The 25,707-nt window shown below is 64.4% G+C and overlaps 1 protein-coding gene across 8 annotated transcripts in view; it reads left to right on the top strand.

The window, feature by feature from the left end:
- The window catches only part of MYO18A (myosin XVIIIA), a 120,295-nt gene that overhangs the window by 67,049 nt on the left and 27,539 nt on the right, over positions 1–25,707 (top strand). For all 8 annotated transcript variants that reach the window (XM_054008548.1, XM_054008554.1, XM_054008551.1 and 5 more), the window contains 20 exons: positions 910–1,010; positions 1,496–1,559; positions 2,192–2,336; positions 4,871–4,882; positions 5,705–5,878; positions 7,036–7,126; positions 7,682–7,874; positions 9,233–9,319; positions 12,003–12,144; positions 13,024–13,183; positions 14,405–14,591; positions 15,378–15,615; positions 17,994–18,103; positions 19,634–19,699; positions 22,116–22,244; positions 22,982–23,125; positions 23,606–23,695; positions 23,905–24,024; positions 24,356–24,467; positions 24,772–24,899. In XM_054008548.1, the coding sequence (XP_053864523.1) occupies positions 910–1,010; positions 1,496–1,559; positions 2,192–2,336; positions 4,871–4,882; positions 5,705–5,878; positions 7,036–7,126; positions 7,682–7,874; positions 9,233–9,319; positions 12,003–12,144; positions 13,024–13,183; positions 14,405–14,591; positions 15,378–15,615; positions 17,994–18,103; positions 19,634–19,699; positions 22,116–22,244; positions 22,982–23,125; positions 23,606–23,695; positions 23,905–24,024; positions 24,356–24,467; positions 24,772–24,899 (2,493 nt within the window). The remainder of the gene's footprint in view (positions 1–909; positions 1,011–1,495; positions 1,560–2,191; positions 2,337–4,870; positions 4,883–5,704; positions 5,879–7,035; positions 7,127–7,681; positions 7,875–9,232; positions 9,320–12,002; positions 12,145–13,023; positions 13,184–14,404; positions 14,592–15,377; positions 15,616–17,993; positions 18,104–19,633; positions 19,700–22,115; positions 22,245–22,981; positions 23,126–23,605; positions 23,696–23,904; positions 24,025–24,355; positions 24,468–24,771; positions 24,900–25,707) is intronic.

Raw genomic sequence — 25,707 nt, 5'->3', positions numbered from 1 at the left:
GAGATCAGGTGACCTCCTGGCCCGGGAAAGGGACAGAGCCCAGAGGAGGAGGGGCTGGAGGGTGAGTCAGTTTGGAGCTGTCTGGGGACTAGGAGTGAGTGCAGACGGGGGTGTCTGGCTCGTGGGACTCCAGAATGGACCCATCTGAGGGATCCCGTTCTCTGGACCTAAAAGCTCTGTTTTAGACGATGTTCCTGTCATCTAATAAACCTCTGTTTTACTGGCTGGCTGAGAGTCACGTCTGACTGCAAAGTGGGGGTGTGTGCAGGACCCTCTGGCTTCCCCAGGACCCCGCCTGGGCGGACTCGCTGTGGGAAGCGCACGGAGGGGCATATGCTGAATGCTCCCAGGAGAGACCCAGGAGGTGAAGCCATGTGAGCTTCTTGCCCTGAAGACAGTCTGCTCCGAGGGAGAGGAAGCTCCCCAAGGTCCTGACTGGCTTTGTGGGGAGCAGTTCCAGAGCATCGCCCGGGGACTCCGTGACACTGGCGGGCAGGCAAGAATAGCTCAGCCCCCAGGGAAAGCTCGGCACCCGGCGTGTGACTGGGATTTGACCTCCCACTGAGGCAGCTGGAAGGCGCCTGCTAGAGACAGGCTGGGTGTAATTGATTGCGTCTGTTGGGCTAACACTGAAGGGCCTTGGGCCCCGTTGTAGCAGGCACGGGTAGACACAGGCAGCCCAGAGATGGTCCCTGCCCCAGAGTGCTGCCCGCCCACGAGTCAGAAAAAGCAGGGCTGGAGGTCAGGGGGGAGGGGAAGGGGCCAGCAGCGCCAGGTGCTTTGGGCTGCTGTTGCAGCAGGCCCAGCCTCGGTGAACAGAGCCGGGCCTGTGCACTGGTGCTGCCTGGCTGGTGGGCAGCTGGCAGTGTGCCACAGCCCCGCCCCAAATGTCTCCATTCTGGTCCCCAGACGATGCTGCTGGAGAAGCTGAGGGTCACCAAGCGGCCGGCCAACGAGGCCACCTTCAATGTCTTCTACTACCTGCTGGCTGGCACGGACAATGCCCTCAGGTGAGCCCTGCGCCACCTGCCCCCATCACTGCCTCTCGCCCTCCCCTGGCAATGGGGTCCGTTGCTGTGGTGACGGTCTGAACGCTGGCGGGTCTCTAAGCTCTGCTCCAGCCATTCCCCTGCCAAGACTCGCTTTGCCCGCTGCTGAGAGCCAGCCTCGGCCCGCTGGGTACGGGGCTGCAAGCCCATGGGCGTCTCTGGGACGTCATGGAGATGGCAGGGGACAGAGAGGGGTCGGCAGTGCAGCTGGCATGGTGTGGGCTGGCTGCCCCATCAGGCACGTGGCAACATGAGTCTGTGTAGCCTGCAGGGGTCTGAGAGAGAGCAGGGTCCCGGAAGCTGCCTCTGTGCCTTGCGGCAGGGAATCTTATTCCAGAGAACAGGGCTTGGTGTGTTGAGCTGAATCAGGCCTCGGGGGAAGCTGGCCCTGGCGTGGGGCCTGTCAGCGCAGGCCGGCCCTGTAACGCTGTGTTTTCTCCCTGCAGAACTGAGCTTCACTTCAGCCACTTCGCAGAGACCAACGTGTTTGGGATTGTGCCACTGTCCAAGGTGACTCAGGGCAGAGCCGGGTGGGGCTGGTGTTACGAGGGCGCGGTCCTGCATGGGCAGGGCCCACCTCCCCAGGTCTGACCCAGCATGGGCTGGGCCCTGGGGGCCCGGCTGAGCAGGGGGGCCCTTGGATGAAAGTCCAAGGCCGACACAGTCACTGTGGGGCTGCTGGAACAGCTGCAGAGACCGGGGGGCCTGGGCGGTTCATTGGGGGCTGCTGCTGCCTGCCAGCTCCCGGGGAGCGACGCAACCCAGTGACGGCGAAGCCTCCGCCTTTCCCAGAGAAACGGACTCTCCGTCGCCTGGGCGCCATCCGTTTACTCTTCTGCTCTCCACCTGAGCCCCAGGATTAGCCTTTGATGTAGATTTTTAATTAAAAGCTTAACTAAAGCCTTCCCTGCACATGCCGGACGCCCCGCTCTGTCGTTCACGGGGGCAGCGTGACCTCTGTGAGGACGCCTGCTTTGCCCTGGCCCAGGTACTCTCCCCGGGATCCATGCAGACCTGGCCTTGGGGCGAGGGGAGCAGGGCAGGGGCTGGAGCTCTGGCCCAGAGCGGGTGGCTGTTAGCCAGCGGTGAGAAAAGCCACCCCTTTGACTGAGGCAGCGGCACCGTGTTCCCTTGTTCTCCAGCCGGAAGAAAAGCAGAAGGCAGCCCAGCAGTTCAGCAAGCTCCAGGCTGCCATGAAAGTGCTGGGCATCTCCGGCGATGAGCAGAAGGCGTTCTGGCTTGTCCTGGGGGCCATTTATCATCTGGGGGCCGCAGGAGCCACCAAAGGTAACCAACTGTTCAGAACTTCACTGGGCACTTTAATAAGCCGAGGTTTGCCAGTCTGAACTGCCTTTCCATGCACGGTTGTTTCCCGAGAGGTGACTGAAAGGCCTATCCCCACAGGGCACGGCAGTGCCCAGGGGAGGTTCTCTCCGAACTACTCCTGGGGGTTAGTGAACCCTGCGTAGAACTTCTTCTTTCTTTCCCCCTCGGCAGCCCTGTGTGCGCTGCGCCCTGCTGACTCCTGGCTGCACCCGGTGGGGCATGCTTTGGGGCCAGGATCATCCCCAGTGCTCGATCCACCCAGCTTTCATTCACTGTCATTCACAAGGGAAATCACCAGCTCACCATTGACCTCAGGGCCTTGTGCAAGGCTGTCCGCACACTGGGGGCGGAGGGGACGCTGCACAGCCCTGGCTCCAGCCCTAGTGTTCCCCAGCTTCCTCCCTCCCCCACAAAACGGGCGGGAGCATGGGCATGCTGCTGGTGGCGCTGGGTTGCTGCAGGAGAGACCCGTGGGGTGGGGCTGAGGCTAAGCAGAGCGGTTCTGAGGCCTGTCCTGAGTTGAGGCAGCAGTATTGGGAAGATATTTGGGTTTCCAGCCCTTGGCTCAGGGAAAGCCTTAGTGGCCACACTGTGCAGGGACGGAAGCCACGTCCCCTCCCTGGAGCAGGCCTTGGCTGCTTCCCTGGGCAGGCGGCTGACGTGTGCATGAGGACGGCCTGCCTTGTCCTCCCGTTCCTGGACTAATAATTGGCCTCCTCTCACAGGGCCCTTTGCAGGAGGAGTTGGCAATTGCCTCTGGTCTCTCCTGGGGCTGTGGGGTCTGCTCCGTGCCCTGTGCTGGTGGCATGGGGGCAGGGGCTGCACACTGAGCTGGGGGGGAAACACCGATCCCAGTCCCACTGCGTTGTGTTCTGAGGAGCCCCTCCAGGCTGCCGGAGCAGCGTGTGTGGTCATAGGCCCGGTGTATTGTGTCTGCCCCGGCAGGGCATGTGGCAGGTTCTCGGGGCCAGGTCTGTGTCTCGGCACTGGCTGGAAGGCCCAGTTCTAGAGCTGGGAGAGTGCCTAGAGGGGCTACGGCCAAGGCAGAGCCCCAGGTGGACTTGGGGCAAGTGCAGGGCCCTGAGCGCGCCGTGTGACGAGACACAGAGCTGCTGGGTTTGCCCTGGCGTGATTTGGGAGCTCACAGCGCTCTCTCTGAGCTGGGGTTCCCCCGGCCTTCAGCCATGTCAGATAGCAGGAGGGGGCAGCTCATCTCTCCGAGGCGGCGTTCTGGGGAAGTCTGTCTGCCCGCGCTCTCGCCCCGCCCCCCCAGCAGTGTCCGAGGGCGGTGGGTCATGCTGGCGTCTGCTCCCCGCTGGCGCCATGGGATTTCCCTTGTGAGACGGGTCCCAGAGGTTCCTGCTGTGACTCGCCGGGCTTGGATTTTACAGCCCAGAGAGCGCTGCCGGGAAAGGCCCCTCACACCATTGCACCACAGGGGCTGTTTTGCAGGGGGCAGGGGAAGGTGATTTCATAACATCCCCAAGCTGGAAGGGACCTGGGGCAAGAGCAGCCCCCCGGCATTGGTGTTAATGAAGAGGTGGTGTCTGTAGCTAGGGGGCTGGAGTGGAGTCAGGGTCTGCGGGGGAGCAGCCTCAGTCGCTGTGTGTTGCAGATCCTGCTCTGCCAGGTACCATGCTCGGGGCGTGAAGGGGATTTTTATCCGTGCGGTGTCTCACAAAGCAGACCAAGGCCCTGCTGGAGAGGGGGAGAAGGACCCTGTGGCATGACTGCCCCTGCCCCTCTGCCAGCTGGCCCCTGGGCTGGCAGCCGGGGCAGCCCATGAGGTTGGATTACAGCCCCTCAGTACACAGGCCGGCCCTCAATCCAGGCCCAACCTTGTCCCGCTCTGTGCGGCTGCCCTGGAGCCGGGGTTAGATATGCTGCCCTCTGCGTTCCAGCAGCTCCTTGGGCAGTTGCTTGAGGGAGGGGCTGTCTTTGATCCATGTTGAGCGGGGCCCGGTGGAAAGGTCCCAGGATGGCCCCAGAGAACCTCAGGGCTTCCTGAGCCGTGGGGCCCACAGGGCACGTCTGTCTGCGAGCGTGGCTCACTGGCTGCCCTGTTGATGAGAGGCTCCCAGCGTGGTGGCCTTCACTGACTCCGGCCTGATGGGTCTGTATGGGGCCCCAGTGCCACCTCGCATGGGGCTGTGCGGGCACAAACCTGCCCCAGGTTGGGGCTGGCGAGAGCAGCCAGCGGATTGGCATGGGGGGCAGAAGGGTGAGTGGAAAGATGGGTGCCAGGCCCTGGGTTGGGGGCTGGTGTGTGCCTCCTGTGGCTGCCTGGCTTCGAGGAGGGGCCCCGGCAGGGGTGGCATGTCCGTGTCCGTGTCTGTCTGTGTGTGTGCGTGTGGCAGTGTGCGTTGGCTTGCCACGCTTGCCCCCAGGGGTGGCCCGTCCACCCAGTGCAGGTGTTCGCTGGCAGCAGCTGTCACCGGCGCATTCTAACCCCCTGTTTTTGTTTGCATGGTGCATGCCGTCCCTTGGCAATGCAGACACCGACGAAGGTAAAGCCTCCTTTCTCTCTGCTTCCCCACTGCTGTGTTCCACGTGTTACCCATTAACTCACTCTCCCTGTGTGTCCCCGGCTCCTTGCCTGGTGCCAGGCGTCCCCGCATTTCCCCTCCCCCAGGGCAGCTGGGGGTATTCGGGTTCGGGCATCCCCATGTTTCCCGTCCCCCAGGGCGGCCGGGGGCGTCGGTTGGAGGAAGAGCTGCAGCGAGAGCTCTGCCCGACGCCTTGCCGGGAGGTCGGCTCCTCCCGCTTCTGCAAGAAGCGCCCTAAGACCCAGCCCAGCCGGGATCCAGGGCAGCTCCCTGGCGCGCTGGGGAGGGACGTGCCCTGCGTCACCCCCCGCCGAGGTGGATCCTCCGTCCCAGGCAGGCACTGTCTGGAGCCCTGGCTTCGGGGCACTGCTGGGTGGGAACACGAGAGCGCCTTTCTGTTATCCCAGCATGGCGGCATGTCTCAGCCGTCGGTCTCAGTCACTGAGTGCCAGTCCCCTCTCCTCGAACTCTGGACTCCATGCTCCTTATGGCCCAGTCTGCCCCGCTCCGCACCGAGCTCTTCGCGCTGCGCGAGTGACTAGTGGCCAGGCTGGACAGCAGGGTTGGCTGCGCCGAGCCCTGACACTGCCGCGTCCCCTCCCGCGCTCCCCAGCCACTCCTAGCTGCTGCTTTGTCTTGCACTGAACCTCTTTCCCCGGCATTGCTGTTCTTTGAGGACACCTGCCGCCGGCCCCGTGCCTGGGTTGGGATGCCCCCACACTAGACAGCCCCTCGGGGAACCGGCTGCATTCCCAGCACTAAGACTCTCTCCCTCCCCGCTAGCTGGGAGGAAGCAATTTGCTCGGCACGAGTGGGCCCAGAAGGCTGCTTACCTGCTGGGCTGCAGCCTGGAGGAGCTGTCTTCATCTATCTTCAAGCACCAGCCCAAAGGGAGCCTGCAGCGATCCACGTCCTTCCGCCAGGGGCCCGAGGAAGCCGGCTTGGGAGATGGCTCAGGTACTGGGTTGCTGCCGAACATGGGGCGCGGATGGTGTCAGTCGATAGCATCGAGCAAGGTGATGGCACTTCCTGCAGGTGCCCGGAGCCTGGCTTCCCTCCCCCGACCGTCTGCCTTCCTTTGCAGCTGATGCCCTCCTGGGTCTGTAACTAGCCAAATGGGAGAGGAGCATGGGCCAGTGGTTAGGACACTGCCCCGGAGTTTGAGAGACCTGGATTCATTCAACTCCCTGCTCCACCACAGACTGCCTGCGCGACCTTGGGCATGTCCCTTTGCCTCCCTGGGTTCTGTTCCCACGGGGGATAATAGCACTGCCCTATGAACACATAGGACAGCAGGATTCCCCTGGACCCCATCATCTCCTCGTCATGAGTCTCTGAATGGGATTGAGCTGGGCCCTATCGTCTGAGCACGTCACAGCCCTCAGGGCCAGCCCCGGGAGACGCAGGGCAGGGCTGTTCCCCTGGTACCGGGGGAAGCCGAGGCTCAGGGTGGCTGTGACTGCCCAAGGCCGAGCAGGGATCGGGCCCCAAGTTCCAGGCTAGCGCCCAAAGCACTGAGCTGCCCTTCCTCTCCGTGCCCTGGCATTCTGGGGGTGCCGGCTGTTACCAGGGGTCACTTTGGAAGCATTTTGCTTTCGGGTTGCAAGGAGGGTGATGATGTGGGAGCTGAGGCCCAGGCTGCCTGGGTCTGCTCACTAGACGTGCTGAAACCTGGGTTGCCCCTTCTCCCCCCGCCCAGCACGGAGCCGCCCGAGCTGTGGACAAGAACACAGGACGGTCTGAGCCCAGAAAACAGCTGAGGGCCCCGAATCCCACCCCCTTTTCTGACGGGCCCCAGTCCTACCCCAGGTTCCTCCTCAAAACAGCCACTCCTTGCCACCCACTTCCCAGCATCTCCCGCTGAGGTCAGCAAGGGGTCCAGACCCTCGGGAGTCACCACCCTCTTTTGACAGGCAAGGGCAGAGGCCTATAGCAGGTGTCAGCCAGGGAGCTGGTGTAACACTGACGTGCCGCCGTTCCCAGTCCCCCTCAGAGCCCTGGATCAGCTCCCCGAGCCGGTCCTGCCCTGGCACAGGAAGTGGGGCCTTGAGCCGCACAGCATATGGGTGGGGGGAGTGCCATCGCCTTGACTCTGGAATCATTTCTCCCCCCAGGCTCCAGGCTGACTGCTCTGGAGTGCTTGGAAGGCCTGGCCTCGGGCTTGTATTCAGAGCTCTTCACGCTGCTCATCTCGCTGCTGAACCGGTACGCGCCTGCGCCGAGGCCATGCTGGCACAGAGTGCAGCGGGGTGGGGAGGGGTGTAGGGCAGGAGCCTCACTCCCCCTGCTGGGGTGAGCCGTCCTGGCCCCGTGTGCGTTGGCCAAGCCCAGACCACCAAGCTGTCCTGCTGCTGGAGCTCAGCATCGCCCCGGCTGGTGGCCGGAGACGGCAGCCAGGGAGAGCTGTCCGTGCTCCGCTTCGGGGAAGGGACCTGGTCTGGCATGCTCTCCTCGCCCGGCCCCTGCAGCTCCGCTGTGTGCTCCGGAGCCGGGAGCAAGGCCCAGGCAGGGCTCTGATGCATTGAGGACAGCAGAGACCGCTACCCTAGGGCAGCCGGGTACCAGGAAAGGGGCCCTCCTGCCCAGTGTGATCACTGGGGGAAGTGGTTCACCTCACACCTGTAGCCAGGGCATTCGGGGGCGTTTGTCTTCCTCTGGAGCTGCAGGCGTCGCTCCTGACAAGGCACAGGACCAGGCCGGTTTGATCCCATGCCCTGCGTGGAGCCTGGTGTGCCCTAGCCCCTTTCTCCCCCCACGCAGGGCTCTCAAGTCCAGCCAGCATTCCCTGTGCTCCATGATGCTTGTGGACACCCCAGGCTTCCAGAACCCCGAGCTGGCAAACCAGAGCCGCGGGGCCAGCTTTGAGGAGCTGTGCCACAACTATGCCCAGGAGCGGCTGCAGACGCTGTTCCACGAGCGCACCTTCACTCAGGAGCTGGAGCGATACAAGGAGGTATTGCCTGAGGGAGCCCTGTCTCGTCCCGTGGCAGAGACCTGCTCCCCGGCAGGAGCCCAGCGAGGGTCTGGCAAGCCCCCCCGCTGCGGAGAAGCTACGGGCGCTGCTCTTGCCCAGGGCACGGTGGCTCTGGGCTGTACAGGGTGTGAGGAAGGGGCAGCGGAGGCTGTTTCCTTAGCTAGTTGTGTTGCCGTCTCCTCTCTGCTCTAGCATCTACTAGACTCCAGCTGATTTCTAACCCTGTAGGTGACTCGGGCAGTCACGCCTAGACAGGACTCAGCTAATCAGTAGCTCTGAATCTGGTGCTTCTTGCAGCAGGGGTTTCCCCGGGAACAGGCCATTTGCCATTGGCCCTGCCCTGGGCACTGGTGGCTTTGCTAGCAGCCCTGTGCATTGCAGTCACCCCTGGCAGCGATGGAGGGCTGGCTCCTGGCAAACTCCCCAGGGTGGGAGGGGAGCTGTGTGCACCAGCCAGGTCGGGCCCACTGCAGGGGGCTAATTGGGCCCAGACGCCTTTGCTCACGGCTGGGCGGGTTCTCAGTGCCCACGTGGGAAGGGTGCGCCCATTCTGCTGCACTGCCTGTGTGCACAGCCCAGCTAACCCTGAACCCCCAGGCTGGGGAGGGCTCTGGGAGCGAGAGCCTGGTGCGAAGCCAGCCCAGGGTGGTTGTTGCTCCTGGCCCTGGCTCTGGGTCTCAGCCCAGCTCCTTGGGGTGCTGGTGTCTGTGACCCAGGAACCACCCTTTGGTGATGACTCCAGGATTGGCTAGACCGTGGAGGCTGAGTTCCCCCGTCTATTTGAGATGGCTCCCCCAGGACGCTTTGCCCAGTGCCCCCCATCCTCACTTCACGGGGGACCATGGGCCCTCTCCCAGCCCCTTCCAAACACCCCAGCGGCAGCTGCTCTGCCTTCACCCTGGAGGAGTGTGACCCAGCCTTGGGAGCTCCCGCTCTTTGCCTCCTGCGCGGCCCAGGGGGCCGACTCCCTTCGCACAGCACACTGCCTGGTTATTGCTCTGCCTTCTCTGGTGGGGGACACGGCGGTTCCCCCCCGGGTGTGATTACAGCCCAGCCCGGTCCCCCCGGCTCACCCCTGAATAGTGCACGCTGGCCAGGGCCGTGACCCCACTCCCCTGCCCCAGGGACTCCCCTTCCTCAGCTGAGCGCCATGGGGAGCAGCCCGGGGCAGTGGGCTGACCGGTGGGAGGGAGGCTGGGGCTCTCCAGGGAAACCCCTGTGGTCTAATGGCCTGTAGTTTTTATTCAGACTAATGTACTGACTGACCCTCTCTGGGTCCCGTAACTATGATCTTTAGTCACACAGGCACTAACCCTTCGTCTGTCCGTCCTCTCTAGGAAAGCATAGAGCTTGCATTAGATGACATAGAGCCCAGTACCTCTGGCTCTGTAGCCACTGTAGACCAAGCCTCACACCAAGCACTGGTAAGCACATGCCGGCTTTCATGGCAAGAATGTCTCTCCTCCCTCCCCTCCCCTCCCCTCCCTGCCGTGTCGAAAGCTCCTTTCCAGGCCAGAGCACCTCCTGCTCCCTGAGCCAGCAGCTTTGCAGGGCCCCTGGCTAAGCACTGGGCAGGGAGTTGCACTTTGCTCTGGGCCGGATCTTGACAGGGCTGGGCAGGGGGACCTGGGGGGTTTCTTGTGTGCAGACAGGGTGAGGGGAGGCTGCCTGGCTCCAAGCTCCCCTCCAAAGCAGGGTGTTCCCTTGTTCCTAGCTACAGCCAGAGGATCCCAGCCAGTCACCAGCACCCAGAAGCCTGCAGGAGGTTCTGCTGCCTTTGCCTGCATGCAGAGGAGACCCCTCAGTCCCCTGGCAGATGCACTCCTGGGGTTACCTTGGTGGGGAGATGCCAGGTTAACTCCAGTGTCACACGCGATTGCAGCCGTGCTGGGAGCTCTCCGTAGCAGCAGCACTCATCCAGCTGGTTACCTGGCGCTAACAGAGAGAGGCTTCTGGCTCTGGGTGGGGAGGCCGCTGTTAGCGGGGGCTTGCTCTGATCTGCTCCGGGTGGCATTGGTCTGCCCACTTGCTGGCAGAGCCAGTCCAGGGGGATGCAGTTAGTCCTGATGTCTGCAGAGCTGTCGGGGAGGTGGCCCTCCCCATGCTGGGGCAGCAGGGCTCAGCGGGGAGGCACAGTCTGTCTCTTCCCCTCCTGGGAGGAACAGCCGTCCCTTCCCAGTCTGACGTCTTCTCTGAGGTGGGCCGTGGTCTCTGCGTCAGCTCGTGGGGCCAGCGGTCCCCTCACTCGTCTCCAGACCGCCCAGCTCTCGGGCGGAAGAACTGTTTCCATTCCCCCTGTTGGTTCCCTGCATCGTGCTGGCGGCTCTGCGGGGTGGGTGGCTGAGGGTCACCCTGAGGGAAGCTCTCTGCTGGGGGTGTCTGGGGGAGAAGAGAGGTGATCCCAGCCCCCCTTGCTTTGCTCTCTGCTGCACTTCCATATGCCATACTCCAGACCTCTCTCAGCCCCATCCCGCCCAGTGCTCTGTGCCCGAGGCTGGGAATGGCCCCGCTTCCCTCGGAGCCTGGCCGCCCACCCAACCACATTTGCTGCCGAGCTGGGGGTTTCCGTGGGGCAGCAGCGCGGGCGGCTTTGCTCGGCGTGCTGGGGCGGGCGATCGTGCCGGGCAGACGGCTCAAGGCAAGCGGGGGGAGATTTGGGCGGTGGGGCCACGTCACCAGTAATTACCTCTCCCGCTAACGCCTTGGCCAATGAAGAAGCAGGAGAACAGCAGGCTTGAGAGCTGCTGCTGCCCCTCCCCCTGGCGACGGAGGGGCTGCGTTCGGCGCCGATCCATTGCTGTCGTTTATGGAGCTTTCGGAATCAGACCCACGCTGCCAGGGCCCTTCTCCTCCCCGCTAGCAGTGACTACGGCAGGGGGAGGCCCTGCCCTGATCACCCAGGCAGTGCCAGAGAGTGCGGCTGAGTACCTGTTGCCTGGGGGGCTCTGGAAGCTCCCTGGGAAACGGACGGGAGGCACATGGAGGCCTGCCCTTCTGACTGCGTAGAGTCACTTCCCCCGGCACTGAAAGACAGCTGTCTCTGGGGCAGGACTGAGCAGCACTTGAGCAGCGCAGCGCAACAGCACAGGCTGGAAAGCAAAGGGTCCTGTGGCCCATTGGAGCGTCAGGGAGCTTAGGGAGGCCCAGTGGCACTTCCGGCTCTAAGAGCTTCCCCTTGAGAAAAGGCCCAGCAGGGTTTCAATGGGCAGGACCAGGGCTTGGCATCAGCGGGAAGACGCAGTCTGCCTGGGGTGCGCTGGCACCATGGGGCCAGGATGGGAGCGACAGGCTTGCCAAGGAGAAAGAGGGCAGCCAGGCTGATCCTCAGGGTGGCAGTGGCAGGGGGACCTTACTGTGTAGCCTGGCTTGTGGTGCAGGAGCGCCAGGTGGCAGGGTGGTCAGCTGTGTTAGCAGCCCTGCCCGCCGGCCCAGCGGGCACTCGGGGAAGCGACTCTCCCTGCACGGAGATCTTGCCACAGGCTCGATAGGAAATGCCATAAAGTGGTAAAGGAGTGAAATGAATGCAGGCCCAGGGCAGTGAGGCACCCAGGGGTGCATGCCATCGAGTAGCACTGAGCCCACGGGAACCGAGCGCCCCCTCCCTGCAGGGCGGGAATTGCCTTCCTGGAGTAACCCGAGTGGCTTCACCCTGCGCCCAGGCCCGTGCGTGCAGAGATTGACAGAGGCAGGGAGGGCCTCGGTGCCTCGCCCTGCTACCCAGTGAGAAGCCAGGGGAGCAGCCAGCGGCAGGGTGGGAGAGCGTCGGCCTGAGATGTGGTGGGTGCATCTCGCTGAGCTCTGCGCGGTGGATTTGCCCGTCGGTGGCTGGGTGCGAATGCTCCTGCCTGACGTGTTTTACTGGCTCGGGTATTAAGTATTGATTCTTTCTCTGCAAAGAATCTCTGAAGTGTTACTCAGAGCGAGGCGTTGCCACTCGCTCTGACGTGTCCCAGACTCCCGTAGGGCTGGGGCTAGGACAGATCTCTCCCTCTCCAAGGGCTCTCGGCCCAGGGCATACCGGGGCGCATGCTGCCAGTCCCCGCGTGCCCAGCAGGTGGGGAGCAGACACGCTTCGGGTGATGCGTGCGGTTGGGACCGTCTCTGCAGGTGCGCTCCTTGGCCCGCACGGATGAGGCCCGTGGGCTCCTGTGGCTGCTGGAGGAGGAGGCTTTGCAGCCTGCGGGAAACGAGGACACGCTGCTGGAACGGCTCTTCGCCTACTACGGGCCCCAGGAGGGAGATAAGAAAGGTAAGGGGGGAGTCAGCCCTCCGCAGGCCCAGCCAGGCCCTCTGCACTCTTCCCCTCCCGACTCCTGGCTCGCGCCGAAGGGAGGCCTTCAGTCCAGTTGTGTCCTTTGTACAGGAAACATACAGTGCGTGTGGCCTGTGTGTGCCAGGAGCCATGGCCCAGGGGCCCCGCAGGCTCAGGGGGAGGGCCATGCACCCCTCCAGGGGAGGGTGGGGCACCTGGGCAGGAGATGGGGAGGGGATGCTCCCGTCCTGTGCAAAGGGCTGCTCTCCAGCTCTGGCAGCTTGGCCCGGGGGGGTGTTGGGTGCTGCTCACTCCAGGCTCGTGCTGCAGGGCTAGCAATAGCCGACCGGGTGTACGAACTCGGGCTGGAGACCCGGGGAAGGGCCCCGAGCCCGAGCGGACACGTCTGCACCCCGCAGCATGAGCCCGAAGCCGTTGACCTGGGCGCTGAGACTCGCTGGCACGGAGTTCTAGCCTCTGTTTCCTTGTGTGTGAGCTTTGCCAGGGCTCTTGTGCGAAGTTCCCTGTAAGCTGCGCGGCCGCACAGCAGCCTGTTGAGTGCTGCAACCCCCCCGGGGACCGGCCACTCCCCCAGCCCCCAACCTGCCGGGGGCGCCCCTCCCCGGGCCCCAACTCAGCCTGTGGCCTGGACCTGCCGGGGTGGCGTGGCCGGAGCAGCTCTTCCCCCGCCCAGACCTGCTGGGGCCAGGGGAGGGGTGCCTATCCTGCTGCCCCGGAGATCCTAGGGTCTCCATATTGGTGCACGTGGGTGGGACAGATTCGAGGGAACACTGCCCTCGTGCCTTCTTGGCCCAGGATAGGGGATCTCTGGCCCCGCTGGGGACCGGTTCGCTAATGGGGTTTCTGTCCCTACAGGCCACAGCCCGTTACTCCGAAGCGACAAGCCCCGCCACTTCTTCCTGGGTCACAGCTACGGCACCAACTGGGTGGAGTACGACGCCACAGGCTGGCTGCATTATGTCCGGCAGAACCCAGCGTCTCAGAACGCCGCAGCTGTCCTGCAGGAATCTCAGAAGTAAGCAGCGGCTGTGCAGTAAGAGGCTGTGGCTGGGGGAAGGGCCTGGGGTCGGCGGGCACAGGACACGGCCCCAGGGAGGGGGGAGGCTGGCGTGGCTGCTCTGCTGGGGTGGTTCACACTCTTTGAAAGGCAAAATCTTAATTTCCAGTCCCCCAGGAGCAGCTGCTGAGCAGGGGTGGCTGGGCGCTGGTCCATGCCCTGGCAGCCGGGCAGGGGAGAAACAGCCTCTTCCTTTTGAGCAACGTGGTTGCAGGGGCTGGGTGACCTCTCAGGCCCCGTTCCACCATTCTGCCCCCCTGGCTGGGTCACGCTGCGGGCTGCGGGCAGGGTATGGCATGGCCTCTCGCCACAGATTGCCCGTGGTGTGACACAGGGGCTGCGGTCCTGAGCCACGCCGGGCTCTACAGTGCTGGTTTAAAGGGCCCCAGGAGGCTCTCTGGTTTCGCTGCAAACCTGTGAATTACACATCTCTGCCTCAGGGCGGGTGACCCGTGTGTTCCCATCGCCGCCAGGCATCCATGCCTGTGATGTCCCAGTGCCGCGCTGCTCGCCTCGGGGTCTGTGGAGCAGCGAGAGCAGTGAGATGATCATGCCAGGGACGGCTAGGGGAAGAGTTAGCATGCCTGAGCCGTCTCTCCCATGGGAGGTGTGCGCAGTGCTGCTGGGGCCCAAGCCTCTGCTTCCAGCCCTGTCCGGCATCTGGGCTGCGGAGGGATTTCTCTGCATCGTCAGCATGGGGGCTCCCCTGACCCTATTGCCAGTCCCTGAGGCGGACAGTGCGGGCGGCGGTCGCCATGTTTAAATCTTCCGGAGGTGTCTGTCAGCCCCCCTTCCGAGCGCCCGTGCAGATGCCTCTCTGCTGGCTTTGTGCCTTTCCCGGTGGGGTTGCTGCTGCCTGCCCCCCGAGTGTGTGGTGGGACTCCAGCCGCGCAGTTCTGTTCACGTGTGTCCCAGGCTCCCCGCTCAGCTGGGGGCCGGGGGTTATGGGTGATAACGTGCGCTCCCTCGGCCGACCCAGAACAAACAGGAGGTCATACGCTGACCATGGCTACACGCACACATTCCCTCGCTCCCCAGAGCAGGTGAGACCCTGGCACTGAGCCCTGTGCAGTGCCCGGGAATGGCCACGCCCAGCCTGCTGTCGCTGTGGCATCACCTCCTGGGGCCATGGCAGGGAAAGACGTGGGGCGGCTGGTCACCTTCTCTCTCTGATGTCAGGAAAATCATCAGCAGCCTGTTTATGGGCCGGGCGGGTACGGCCCTGGTGCTGTCGGGCTCCATCGCCGGCTTGGAAGGCGGGTCCCAGCTGGCCCTGCGCAGGGCCACCAGCATGCGCAAGACCTTCACCACGGGGGTGGCAGCGGTGAAGAAGAAGTCACTGTGCATTCAGATCAAGCTGCAAGTGGTGAGTGAGTGAGAGCCAGGGCCCGTGACCCCTCCCTGCTCCCAGGGGCCAGGCCCCGTTCTCCCACAGGTGGGCAACAGCCAGGGATGGAGCTAGGAGCCCGCGGGAATCCCTGCGCCCAGCCGTTTGCCCTAAGCACTGTCCCATTGCCCCGCTGCTTTATATTGGCTCTGCCAGTCACACCGTCCCTTGCGCTGCTCACAGGCATTGCTCCTGGGCCTGGCTGCAGGAGGCAATGCCGAAGTGACCCGCCCAAATAGCCAGGCCGTGGGTGCCCGTCTCCCCCTTCTCCTGCTGGCAGGGCTCCCTTTGTCCCCCCACCCTCGCTGCACACCTGTGCCCGCGGGCCCTGGAGGGGTGGTGTTCCCCTCTGCCATCTGGTCCATTCCCATTCGCTGGGACAGCCTCTGTTGCATGCCCCAGTAGCCTTGGCAGCAGGTACCAGGGTCCCTGCAGGAGCGGGGCTGGACCCAGCATCTGCCATTCGTGCTGCGTGCGCAGGGTTAGACAGCGAGCGACTGGCTGCTCAGCCCCAGTGCAGAGACGTGGGAGCTGCTGGGTAACGCCACTGGTGGGGTTAGACTGCCCCTTCCCCCCAGCCTGACGGCACTATGCACTCTGCAGCAAACTCCGGCTGCGGGGGCTTTGCTCTCCCCAGACAAAGCTGCAGGATCATAACTGATCCGAGGGGCAGTTTCTCCTCACCCCAGCTTCTGCCACATGGGGTGAAGGCCGTGCCCGAGCCCCCGGCACGCCCAGGCTGAGCCATCCTCTCCCCGCCCCCAGGATGCTCTGGTTGACACCATCAAGAAGTCGAAGATCCACTTTGTGCACTGCCTCCTGCCCAAAGTGGAGGGCTGGAGCGGGGACCCCAAGGGGCCGGCGGCGCGGCGGATCAGCAGCAGCGAGCTGGACCTGCACGGGGAGCACTGTGAGGCGGGGCTCATGCAGCTTGACGTGCCCCTGCTGAGGGCCCAGGTCAGGGGCTCCCGGCTCCTCGACGCGCTGCGCATGTACCGGCAAGGTTTGTGCTCTCCTCCGGGGCGGCGGGCCCAGGCCTGTTCTGCGGGAGCAATGGGGGGCAGCCCCAGCACCCAGATCCTAACGAGCGGGCTGGACTTCACTGTGGTATGCTCGGGAGGGCCAGAGACGCGAGCAGGGACCCTGTGCCTGTGGGATGCAGAGAGGGGCCCAGGGACTGGTCCTCCAGCACTGCAGGTAATGGGTCCCACCGCTGCCCATTGCTAGCACTCAGTGCAGCTGTGCCAGGGCGGGCGCTGCCCTCAGGGACCAGGGAAGCCAGATGGGAATTTTCTGAGCTGTGGACAATGAAGAGGTGGCAAATCCCTTAACTGGATTCCAGGCTAAATACTGGGGCGTTCCCTTCCTCCCCCCAGGAAGGAGGCATGTGACTCTCACCTTGCTTGTAAGCCAGGCACCCAATGGGGCCCAGCTCAGTTCCTAGGGGGCAGGGGCCCACATCCCAGCAGGGGGCCAGTTAATGCCGGGGGCAGCCTTGGCAAAGGCGCTAAGAACTGACCTGGCTCCTGGAGAACAAGCTCCTTTTTATCCCTGGAGACAGCAGGCCACGCTCATGGGTCTGCCCCGGTGACTTCCCAGGAGAGCTACCTTCCGGGCGAACAGCCCACCTGCCCTGTGCCGCGACTGGCCTGGGGGGCTGAGCCCCTCTCCCGGAGAGCAGTGCCTGCTCCTGCCTCCCAAACCACAGAGCACAAGAGAACTCTGGGCCATGTGGGAGGCGCTCTGAGGTCACGGTGCGGGGCAGCAGAGGAGTGTGGGTGAGCCAGCGCTGCTCCCTCGGCTGTGCCTGCTCTGTGGGGAGAGGCCTTTGCTCTCCAGGGCCCTCCGCTCCTTTCCCTAATTACGAAATGGGCTACAACTGGTCAGTGCTGACTCTGCAGGTGGGCTGCTCCCTGCTCGGCCGGGGAGAGAATGAGACCTCATCTATTGATCAGCACAGACACCCTGCTCTGGAGTTGGTGTTTATTATTTCAAAGCCAGATTACTGCTCTGAACCAAAATCAATGTGGCTCGCACAGCCCGGGATCGATGGCCCGCGGCCGCCTGGGCTGTGCTAGGCTCAGCGCCCCATCGATAGCACCAATGATGAATTAAGATGTGAAGCATCAACTCCGCTATCTTTGCACATCAATTAATTACAGTCCAGGGACAGTCCAGAGCAGAGTCTGTTCATAAGATCCCTGGTCACTTGATCCAGTTACACACACTCGCCTCAGCCCTGTCCCAAGTCAGGCGGTCGGCTGGTTTCTCTCCGGAACTTGCAGAAAGCCACAACCAATGTTGCCAAGCAAGGGCTGCGTAAAATCACCTTTGAGAAACTGCCAGGCCCTGGCAGCTGTTGGGGTGGCATGGTTGGCTGGTGCCTGCCCCTGCCGAGAGGCTGGGCGTGGACACGTTCACCAGCATGCTGTGCGAGGTGCCGGTGCGCTCCGCAGGGGTAACACCCTGTGTGCCACGCCTGCCCTCCTGCGGCTCTGTCCGGTGACTCGGGAGAGGGGCCTCCCTCCCCAGTGCCGGCCCTGCCTCGCCTTGCGGGACTTGAACGAGCTGCTGGAGTCACAGCAGGAGACCCTGCATCTCCAGGCGTTCACCTGCCTCTTGCCCTAGGACTGCAATGGGGCCCCTCACCCTCCGCAACGGCAAGGAATTGCCTGGGTGGCTCTGGTGCTGCTCTGAAACAGCTGCTAGGTTCCACTTCACAGGTGGCTGCACTTCAGTGGCTGTGTGTAGTTTAGCCCTCCGTTCCCCTCCCTGCCGCTGGCCTTTCCGCAGGGAACGAGCCCATTGGGCCACATCCCGTCCGGTGGGCTCCAGGCAGGGCGCTCCCTCGCGCTGGGGTGCGGCAGGGTGCTCCCAAAAGCCAGCACCCGCTGCAGCCATGTGCCTGAGCCTTGGCTGGCAGAGGGCTGGGTGAGAGGTGCAGTCTGGAGAGCCAGTGTGTGGATGTCCTGGGTGGGTGGCCCTGCGTGCTGGGCATGGGGGGTCTCTGCATCTCCAGCGTCCTGCCCAAGATGCTGCCAGACTGTCCCTGCACCGCGAGGCCTGGGGAGTGGCAAGCCCAGAGCCCCTGGAGGGCGAGGGCTCCAGGCAGGCAGGATCTTCCCCTGGGCTTCATAGCCCAGCTGGCTCCCCCCAGGGCCTTGTGGCAGCGGGACATAGGAACTGCTCCCCATGCTCAGGGGCTTCCGGTGGGGCTGCTGTCCTCGCGCGGCTCTGCGGGCTGGTGCTGGGTGAGGCGGGGCTGGAAGGGGCAGCCTGTGCACACCACCGCCGCCAGCTCCTTCCTGCAGCCTTCTGAGTCTCTGCCTTCCCGCACCGGGGGCCAAGGCACATGCCCGCTTTCCTGTGCTCTGCCCCCAGGTTACCCGGATCACATGGTCTTCTCGGAGTTCCGGCGGCGCTTCGACGTTCTGGCCCCTCACCTGACCAAGAAACACGGGCGGAATTACATCGTCACAGATGAGAAACGGGTGCGTGTCGGAGCGGGCAGGCCGCGTGATGGCAGTGCCCAGATCACTGTGCCAGGTCTGCCTGCCCCGCAGACATGGGGCGGGTGGGGAAATGGAGACTGAGATGGGCAGTGACTTGCCCAAAGACTTGCCTAGAGCCCAGCCCTTCTGAGTGCCAGGCAGTGCTCTCTGCCCGGGCCATGCTGCCCCTGGAAGTGCCCATGCTAGAGAATGGTGAGAGGAGTGCCCCCGGAGCCTAGTGTAGCCAGGGCACCTTCCCTTCAGCTGAGAAAGGGAGCCTGCTGCAGCCGACCCTCCTCTTTTGAAGAGCTCCTGCAGCTGGCGTGTGCCCTGCTCCTCTCTGTTCCCGGCAAGTGGCGTGTAGTTTGTCATGGCTCCCCATGGCCCCTGTGCTAGGTGCTGGATGGGGACGTGGGAAGGGCCGGAGCCCCCCAAGGAGCTGTCGGTGGCTGTGGCAGGGAGACAGTCTGTGTACGGTGCCGCAGCCGAGGATGGAGAGGGACAGGTCATGCAGCGAGTGGTGGGGTTCCCGCTGCTGTGAGACCAGGCAGGGCCTTGTACACAGAGTGGCTTTGCTGTCCCAGAGCCCCCAGGAGCGCAGCGCAGCGCAGCGTGTTTCACAGAGTGGGGAGCTGGCTCTTCCGCACTGGGCATTGGTGCTGGTCGCGCTCTGCGGGGGAGAGGACTGATCCCATGGGCTGGGTTTTGCTGGGGGCTCCCCATTGGCCTGAGCCCAGCCGTGCAGCCTGGCAAGGACCTTCCGCCCTCGCGGGAGGGTCTAGCTGGCGGCATTGCTGACGCCCGGCCGGGAGAGGGCTCTAGTCGGTGACGGGAACGCAGGATGGAGCCGCGTGAAGCGTCTGGTCTGGCTGCTGCGCTCTGGTCCCCGGCGAGGGCCGTGTTTCCTGCTTCACCGCTAAGCGCTGGGCGAGTGTTGAACCCAGCAGGCAGCCTGCCAGGACTGCGTAGGCAGGTTGCAGAAGGAGGGGGCAGGCAGGCAGCCCCTCTCCAGCCCTTGCCTACCATGTAGTGTGTCCCGTGGCCAGGCTGGCTGGTGGCTGGGCGCTGGCTGCGTGGGCAGCGGGGAAGCTAAGCGATGCGCTGAGTGCAGCGTGGGAAGGGGACCAGGAGGCCAGGCAGCTCCAGGAGACAAAGGCTTCCTTGACTAGCCGTGACCTCCTCCTCCTCCCCCTAGAAGAGCACGTGGGCCCTGGGGCTGGGACGGCGCTCGCTGCACCTTGGAGCTGGCAGCACGTGCCTGCTCGGGGAGCAAGCAGCTCTCCCTGGAGACAGCCCGTGTGGCACGCTGGCTGGGTGTGCGAGAGGGAGTCCCCTGAGTGCAGAGGGCACGTGCCCTGCTGGGGGGGATAGGGGCGTGTCTGCTGCCCGCTGCGTTCGGTGCCCCTTTGCTCTCAGCAGGGCTCGTTAGCAGTGCCGAGCTCTAGCTCAGCGAGCGTGGCTGGGCGCTCCCGCCAAGCCTCCTTGCAGCTGAGCCGCCCGCCCCAACGCTGACTCCCCCTGTCCCTGCAGGCTGTGGAAGAGCTCCTGGAATCGCTGGACCTCGAGAAGAGCAGTTACCACATGGGCCTGAGCCGGGTAAGCCTCCGGGCGTTCCTGCCATTCCCAGCCAGCCCTCGGGGACTGTCCCGGGCTCTGCGCAGCCCCTCGCCCCAGCGAGGCCCCTCAGGGAGGTGAAACCAGTCACACACCCGCTGTACAATGCACCTCTGGGGCCCCCGGCCGTGGTGCGTGCTGGGGGATCGCAGCCGAGCCGGAGCCAGGCTGACAGCACTTCAGAGCCAGTCACATTCCCAGCAGACTGGGCCGAGTCCCTGTGGGCACCTGGCACCGACACAAACGCACTGCTCCCTCTGCAGAGCCACGCCCAGGCAGGCCGGCTCGCTGCGCCTCCTCCGGGCCACTCAGCCCGGGCTGCTTCCCGGAACCTCGTGTGGTGGCTGGGCCGTCGGGCACCTTGCCGGGGACACAGGCTGCAGCCCTGAGGTGTCCATGTCTCTCACTCATGTCCCGTCGGTGACCCCCAGCATGGGGCTGGGGTTGTGGGGAGGGCTGCTTGGCCCTGGGACCTTGTCGTCCGCCCCCCCCCCCCCCCCCCCCGCTCTGGCAGTGGCACCGGGGAGCATGTGAGTTGGGTTGCAGTGTACTGAGAGCAGCAGAGGATCTCTGCTTGACCCTGGGGGCGTGGGGCGCTGCTTGCTGGCACCCCCAGCTCTGAGTGTCTGAGCACGGGGATGGGGGGGGCCACGCAGCAGCCATCTCGCCCCAGAGCTGAGTCATGCAAGAGCTCAGGCCCCAGCATTCACAGCGGCAGCTCAGACACCTGCGAGCCCCCCTGGGGCCTAGCATCCCTCTCCCCTGCCCTGCTCCCCAGACCCGTGAGGTCAGTGCAGGGGGGGGAGCAGGGGATTCTTGGGGTGCATTGCTCTGGGCACAGTCTGGGGCAGATGCAGCCCGGTGGGAGCGTGGCCTGTTTGGAGGGGTCAGGCTGGCTGAGCGATGCGCTGAGTGCAGCGTGGGAAGGGGGCCGGGAGGCCCGGCAGCTCCAGGAGACAAAGGCTTCCTTGTCTTTCCGGGCGTCGGGCTTCCCCGCGCTGGGTGCTGGGACAGGAGGAGCTGTGTCTGCCCGTCCCGCCCACGGCATTCCAGGGGGCCGAAGGCGAGCTCTGCCCGGCCACGGTGCCTGCTGCCCCCCCCCCCCCCCCCCCGGGGCCAGAGAGCCAGCGGCCGGGGAGGGGTCTCCCCTGCTCAGGAGCAGGGGACGCTGGAGGGCTGAGCGGCAGGACCACGTGGTATTGAGGCCTGCTCCATGGCACCGACTGCGAGGTGCGACTGGCGTTTCATGCTGCAGGGGCCTCCGTCAGGGACGGGCACCTCTCCCTGGTCTGGGGTGGCACCGCAGACCCAAAGGGGCAGCTAGTCTCCTGGCAGAGGCCAGGCCGCTCTGTGCCGCGTGGCTCATGTGAGAAGACAGCCGGGGCCTTGGAGAGCGTGGGGGTGGAAGTGAACGTCTCACGTTCTCCTAGCCCAGCACCAGGTACCCCCCACCCCGGGTCTGCAGACGGGGCGTCGCAGCCATTGCTGTCAGACAGATGCATTCGCTCTGCAGTGACTCCTCTGGGTTATTGTTACCTAGGGGTGTCTGGGGCCTGAGCCGGGGGTGATGGGAGACGCTGCGCTGGAGCGAGGGCAGAGGAGTGCTGACTGCACTGCCTATGGCCCGGCCTGGCAGACCAGCCTTCTGCAGGCCTCTGGGGCGGGTTATCGCCCCATCTGCTCCCCAGCCGTCCGTCCCCCCGTCTGTCTGCTCCGCAGCCACAGCTGCACCTGGCCCAAAGCACGCAGGTGCCGATCAGGCTCCAGCGGTGGCATTAGTCGCAGCCCATCTCCAGGGCGCGGCGCCTGCCTGGCCCCAGCGGGAGAGGGGCTGGGGGTGGTCTGGCTGCACATCGTAGCGCAGGGCAGTGGCCGAGGCTGCCTGCAGGCAGCAAGCTGGCAGGGGAGCTGTTCTGTCCGTGAGGCCAGCCAAGCGGGGGTCACTCCTATATCTCTGCCTCCAGCTTTGCAGGGCTGGGCCGCTGGACTCGGGTGGCAGGGGGGCAGCCCAGGGCAGTCTGGTCTCGGGGAGGTGAGCCTGGGGGAGCAGCGCGGCCCAGAGAGGCAGAGGGAGCTGCCTGTCTCCGGTGCAGCTGGGAGTGTGCTGCAGGGAGCAGGGGGGAAGACTGCGCAGCCTCTGGCCTCGTGTGCCATGCTGTCCCCATGGCGGCTCTGCCGGGTGCTGGCAGCTGCGCGGATCCCCTCCGCGCTCCGGCTCCCCCACCCATACTTGGGCCCCTCTGTACACACGCCTCCTTAGCCTGCCCTGCCTGGGGGCTGCTTGCTCCCCCAAGTGGGCCGGGCTGGCTCGGAGAGTGGCCGATGTGAGAAAAGAGGCACTGAGCTGTACTGCACTGTCTGCCCCCGGGGCTCTGCTCACTGCTCTCCTCCCCCACAGGTGTTTTTCCGGGCAGGGACCCTGGCCAAGCTTGAGGAGCAGCGAGACGAGCAAACGAGCAAGAACATTGCACTCTTCCAGGCTGCGTGCAGGGGCTTCCTGGCGCGCCAGCAGTTCAAGAAGAGAAAGGTATTCAGCAGGGCAGCCTGCCCGCCCCCCCACGTTCCTCTTCCCGTTTACAGCTGCATGACTTCGCCTAAAATGGGCAGCTCTGCCTTCAGCGCCGCCCCCTCCGAGTTGGGCTTCCCCGGGGGGGATCTTGCCTGCGGGGCACCCGCCATGGAGGAGACGGAGCCGCTCCTGCTCTCCAGTGTGGTCCCAGCGTGCCGACAGCCGCCCCCCCGTGAGGAGCCGGGCAGAAGGGCTGCGTGGGGGCTGGGGAGGAGGAGGTATCTCCCGCTGGCTTCTGTGCACTCCAGGCTGCAGCCCGCCGGAGCCGGGAGCCGACGTTACGGGTACAAGCTGGCACCCGCTGCACCGCAAGGGGGGCTGTGTGCGGCTCTGCGGGACAGCGGCTCTGCCGTTAAGATTAAGTAGCTGTGTCAGCTCTTCCTTGTATTACTGAAGGGTCCATAAAGCAGAGCTGGCGGGCGTGCCCGCAGGAGTAGCTCTGATGGCTGCGTGGGGCGCGGGGGCTGGGATTCATCCAGCAGTGGAGAAACCAGGTGCAGTTGTTCGAAGGAGGGGGACAGGAGTGGCTGTGCGGGCAGGCAGGGGCTCTGCTCCGCCAGGCCCCCAGCAGGCAATGCCTCCCACTCCCCCCGGGCCAGGGCCCCAGGTCTCCGTGTTCTCCACGGGGGATTGGCTCCCTCGGGGGCAGACACGGTGCAGGGTGGGGCTGCCCTGACCCGGGCTGCTCTCCCCAGATCCAGGAGCTGGCTATCCGCTGCGTGCAGAAGAACATCAAGAAGAACAAGGGGGTGAAGGACTGGTGCTGGTGGAAGCTCTTCACCACGGTGCGGCCCCTCATCGAGGTGCAGCTGACAGAGGACCAGATCCGGGGCAAAGACGTGCGTAGGACCTCGCAGCCGCTCGGGGAAGGGGAGTGCAAATGGGAAACTGGCCCTTGCCCCTTCCGCGCAGGGGATGTGAGGAGATGGGGGGGCACTCCAAGGACGGGTTGGAAAGCGACAGCCTGTCGTAGACCAGGCTGCGGGAAAGGCCGTGCAGAGTGCTCGGCAGAGAGCCCCAGCCCCCTGGGGGCTCCAGCCCTGCTGGCGTGGGGGGCTCAGACCCCCAAACTGGCATCAGGTATTAACAGCTCAGTTCCTGCAGCCTGGGGGGACCCTGCTATCCCAGCCCTGGGCTCTCTGCCTCCCGGACTGGTGACGCCGCCTCATTGCTGCTTGGGGGCCCTGCTGCCCCAGCCCTGTCCCCCCCTCATTGCTGCTTGGGGGCCCTGCTGCCCCAGCCCTGTCCCCCCCCTCATTGCTGCTTGGGGACCCTGCTGCCCCAGCCCTGTCCCCCCCTCATTGCCATCTCTGCTCCAGGAGGAGATCCAGCAGCTGAAGGGCAGGCTCGAGAAGGTGGAGAGAGAGCGCAACGAGCTGCGACTGGGCAGCGACCGGCTGGAGAGCAGGGTACGTCCGGCCGGGCATGTGGGCGCGGTGCCAGCTGCTTGCCCCGGCTCGCTGCGTGGCCCGGGGGTGCAAGGCAGAGGGGTGGTTCCCTTTCCTGGTCCCTGTGCAGGCCCCGTGGCCAGGCCCCGCCTCGCTGTGATCCCTGGGCACTGCCCCTTCCCCCCACCCCAGCCATGGCACCCGCTCAGCCTGGCTCTGCTGCTCCCCAGGTGGCAGAGCTCACGGCGGAGCTGACGGACGAGCGGCACACGGGCGAGTCGGCCTCCCAGCTGCTGGATGCGGAGACGGCCGAGCGGCTGCGGGCGGAGAAGGAGATGAAGGATCTGCAGGTGAGCGTCTCTTGTGTCCAAGGGGGGCTGGCGGCCGGTGCACTCCACCGTTCCCTCCGTGAGCGGCCTCCTTTTGCTGGGCTGTGGGAGCCTGGAGCAGGACACCCAGCCGCACACTGGCAGTGCCCCCTGCTCCCCCCGGTCTGGCACTGCCCCCTGTGCCTGAACACCAGCCACCTGCTCCCCCTGCCCTGCCCTGCCCCTCCCCCCCGGTCTGGGAATGCCCCCTGTGCCTTCCCACAAACCCCCTCTCCGCTCCTTGGCGCCGACCTGGGCCTGGTGCCCTGCTCCACCCCTCTGCACCGACCTGAGCCTTGTTTCCCCCTCCCAGGCCAAGTACGAGTCGCTGAAAAAGCAGATGGATTCCATGGAAATGGAAGTGATGGAGGCGCGACTCATCCGGGCGGCCGAGCTCAATGGGGACCTCGACGACGAAGACTCAGGTGCTGGCCTGCCCCAGGCAGCCCCCCGGGACTCCCTGGAGCCCCCTCTCGCTCCCTGCCCTCCGCTCCCCTCCATCTCCACACACGGGGGCGCATCACCCATCTCACTCTGCGCCCTGGGCAGGTGACATTCCCGATCCATGCTCGGTGTCACCCCTGCCCCCTGGGGGGGCTCTCACCATCCGCCTTCAGCACACGAGGCAGCAGCAGCAGCGATGCCCCCGCTTCCCCCCGCCCTGTTCCGTGTGCTCCGCAAGCCCAGTCTGGGGTCTGCTCAGCCCAGGGCTCCGGTTCCCTCCCGCAGGCAGCGAGTGGCGGCTGAAGTACGAGCGAGCCATCCGCGAGGTGGATTTCACCAAGAAGCGCATGCAGCAGGAGTTTGAGGATAAGCTGGAGGTGGAGCAGCAGAACAAGAGGCAGCAGGAGAGAAGAGTGAGTGTGCCTAGCCCTGCCAGGGGTGTGACACGTGCACCGGTGACCTCCCTCCCCCCCCAGCATCTCCTTCACTGGGGGACTCAGAACTCAGCCTCTCTGCCAGCGCTGCTGGCTCCATTAACCCCCGTGCAGCGCCTTGTGACGGTGGTGCCCGTGGGAGCCAGCTGGGGTCACTCAGGGTGAAGGGCAAAGAGAACGGGGCAGACAAACCCCAAATGCTGGTGGATATTCCAATACTTAGATTTACCAACCAGCCCAAAACAGCTTGGTTACTCAGAAGTCCAAACAACGCAGTTCCCTTAAAGTGCCCAGCCTCAGGCCTCTGTCCAGACACACACGTCAGATATGATGATAATTACTGAAAATCTTATCTCATCATATAAAAGAAAAGGTTCTTCCAACCCCAAAGGATCGGACACACACCCAGGTCCAATTATAACCTAGATCTTACTCAAAATACACGCTTAGAGACAATTCTTGTTAACTAAAATTTATTAGAAAAGAGAGAGAGTGTTGGTTAAAGGATCAATATACAGACAGACTTGAATTCAGTTCTTGAGGTTCAGATACATAGCAGAGATGAGCTTGTAGTTACCAAAATTCCTCTTAGAAATACTCCATAGGTTATAGTCCAATGCCCATATTCAGGGTGACTCCAGTCAGTGACTGGGGATCTCAGTTCTTGTGGCTTAAGGTTTCCCCCTCTTGAAACCCAAAGCAGATCTGAGATAAAATAGGACGGTGTCCCAGGGTTTTTATACATTTTCCAGCAGCCTCTCGGCCTGAGAGAATAAGCTTAATCTTC

Source organism: Malaclemys terrapin, chromosome 18, assembly GCF_027887155.1.
Source record: "Malaclemys terrapin pileata isolate rMalTer1 chromosome 18, rMalTer1.hap1, whole genome shotgun sequence".
NCBI classification, from domain to species: Eukaryota; Metazoa; Chordata; order Testudines; family Emydidae; genus Malaclemys; species Malaclemys terrapin.
The sequence above is the reverse complement of the archived record's forward strand: the minus strand, read 5'-3'. Positions and strand labels throughout refer to the sequence as shown.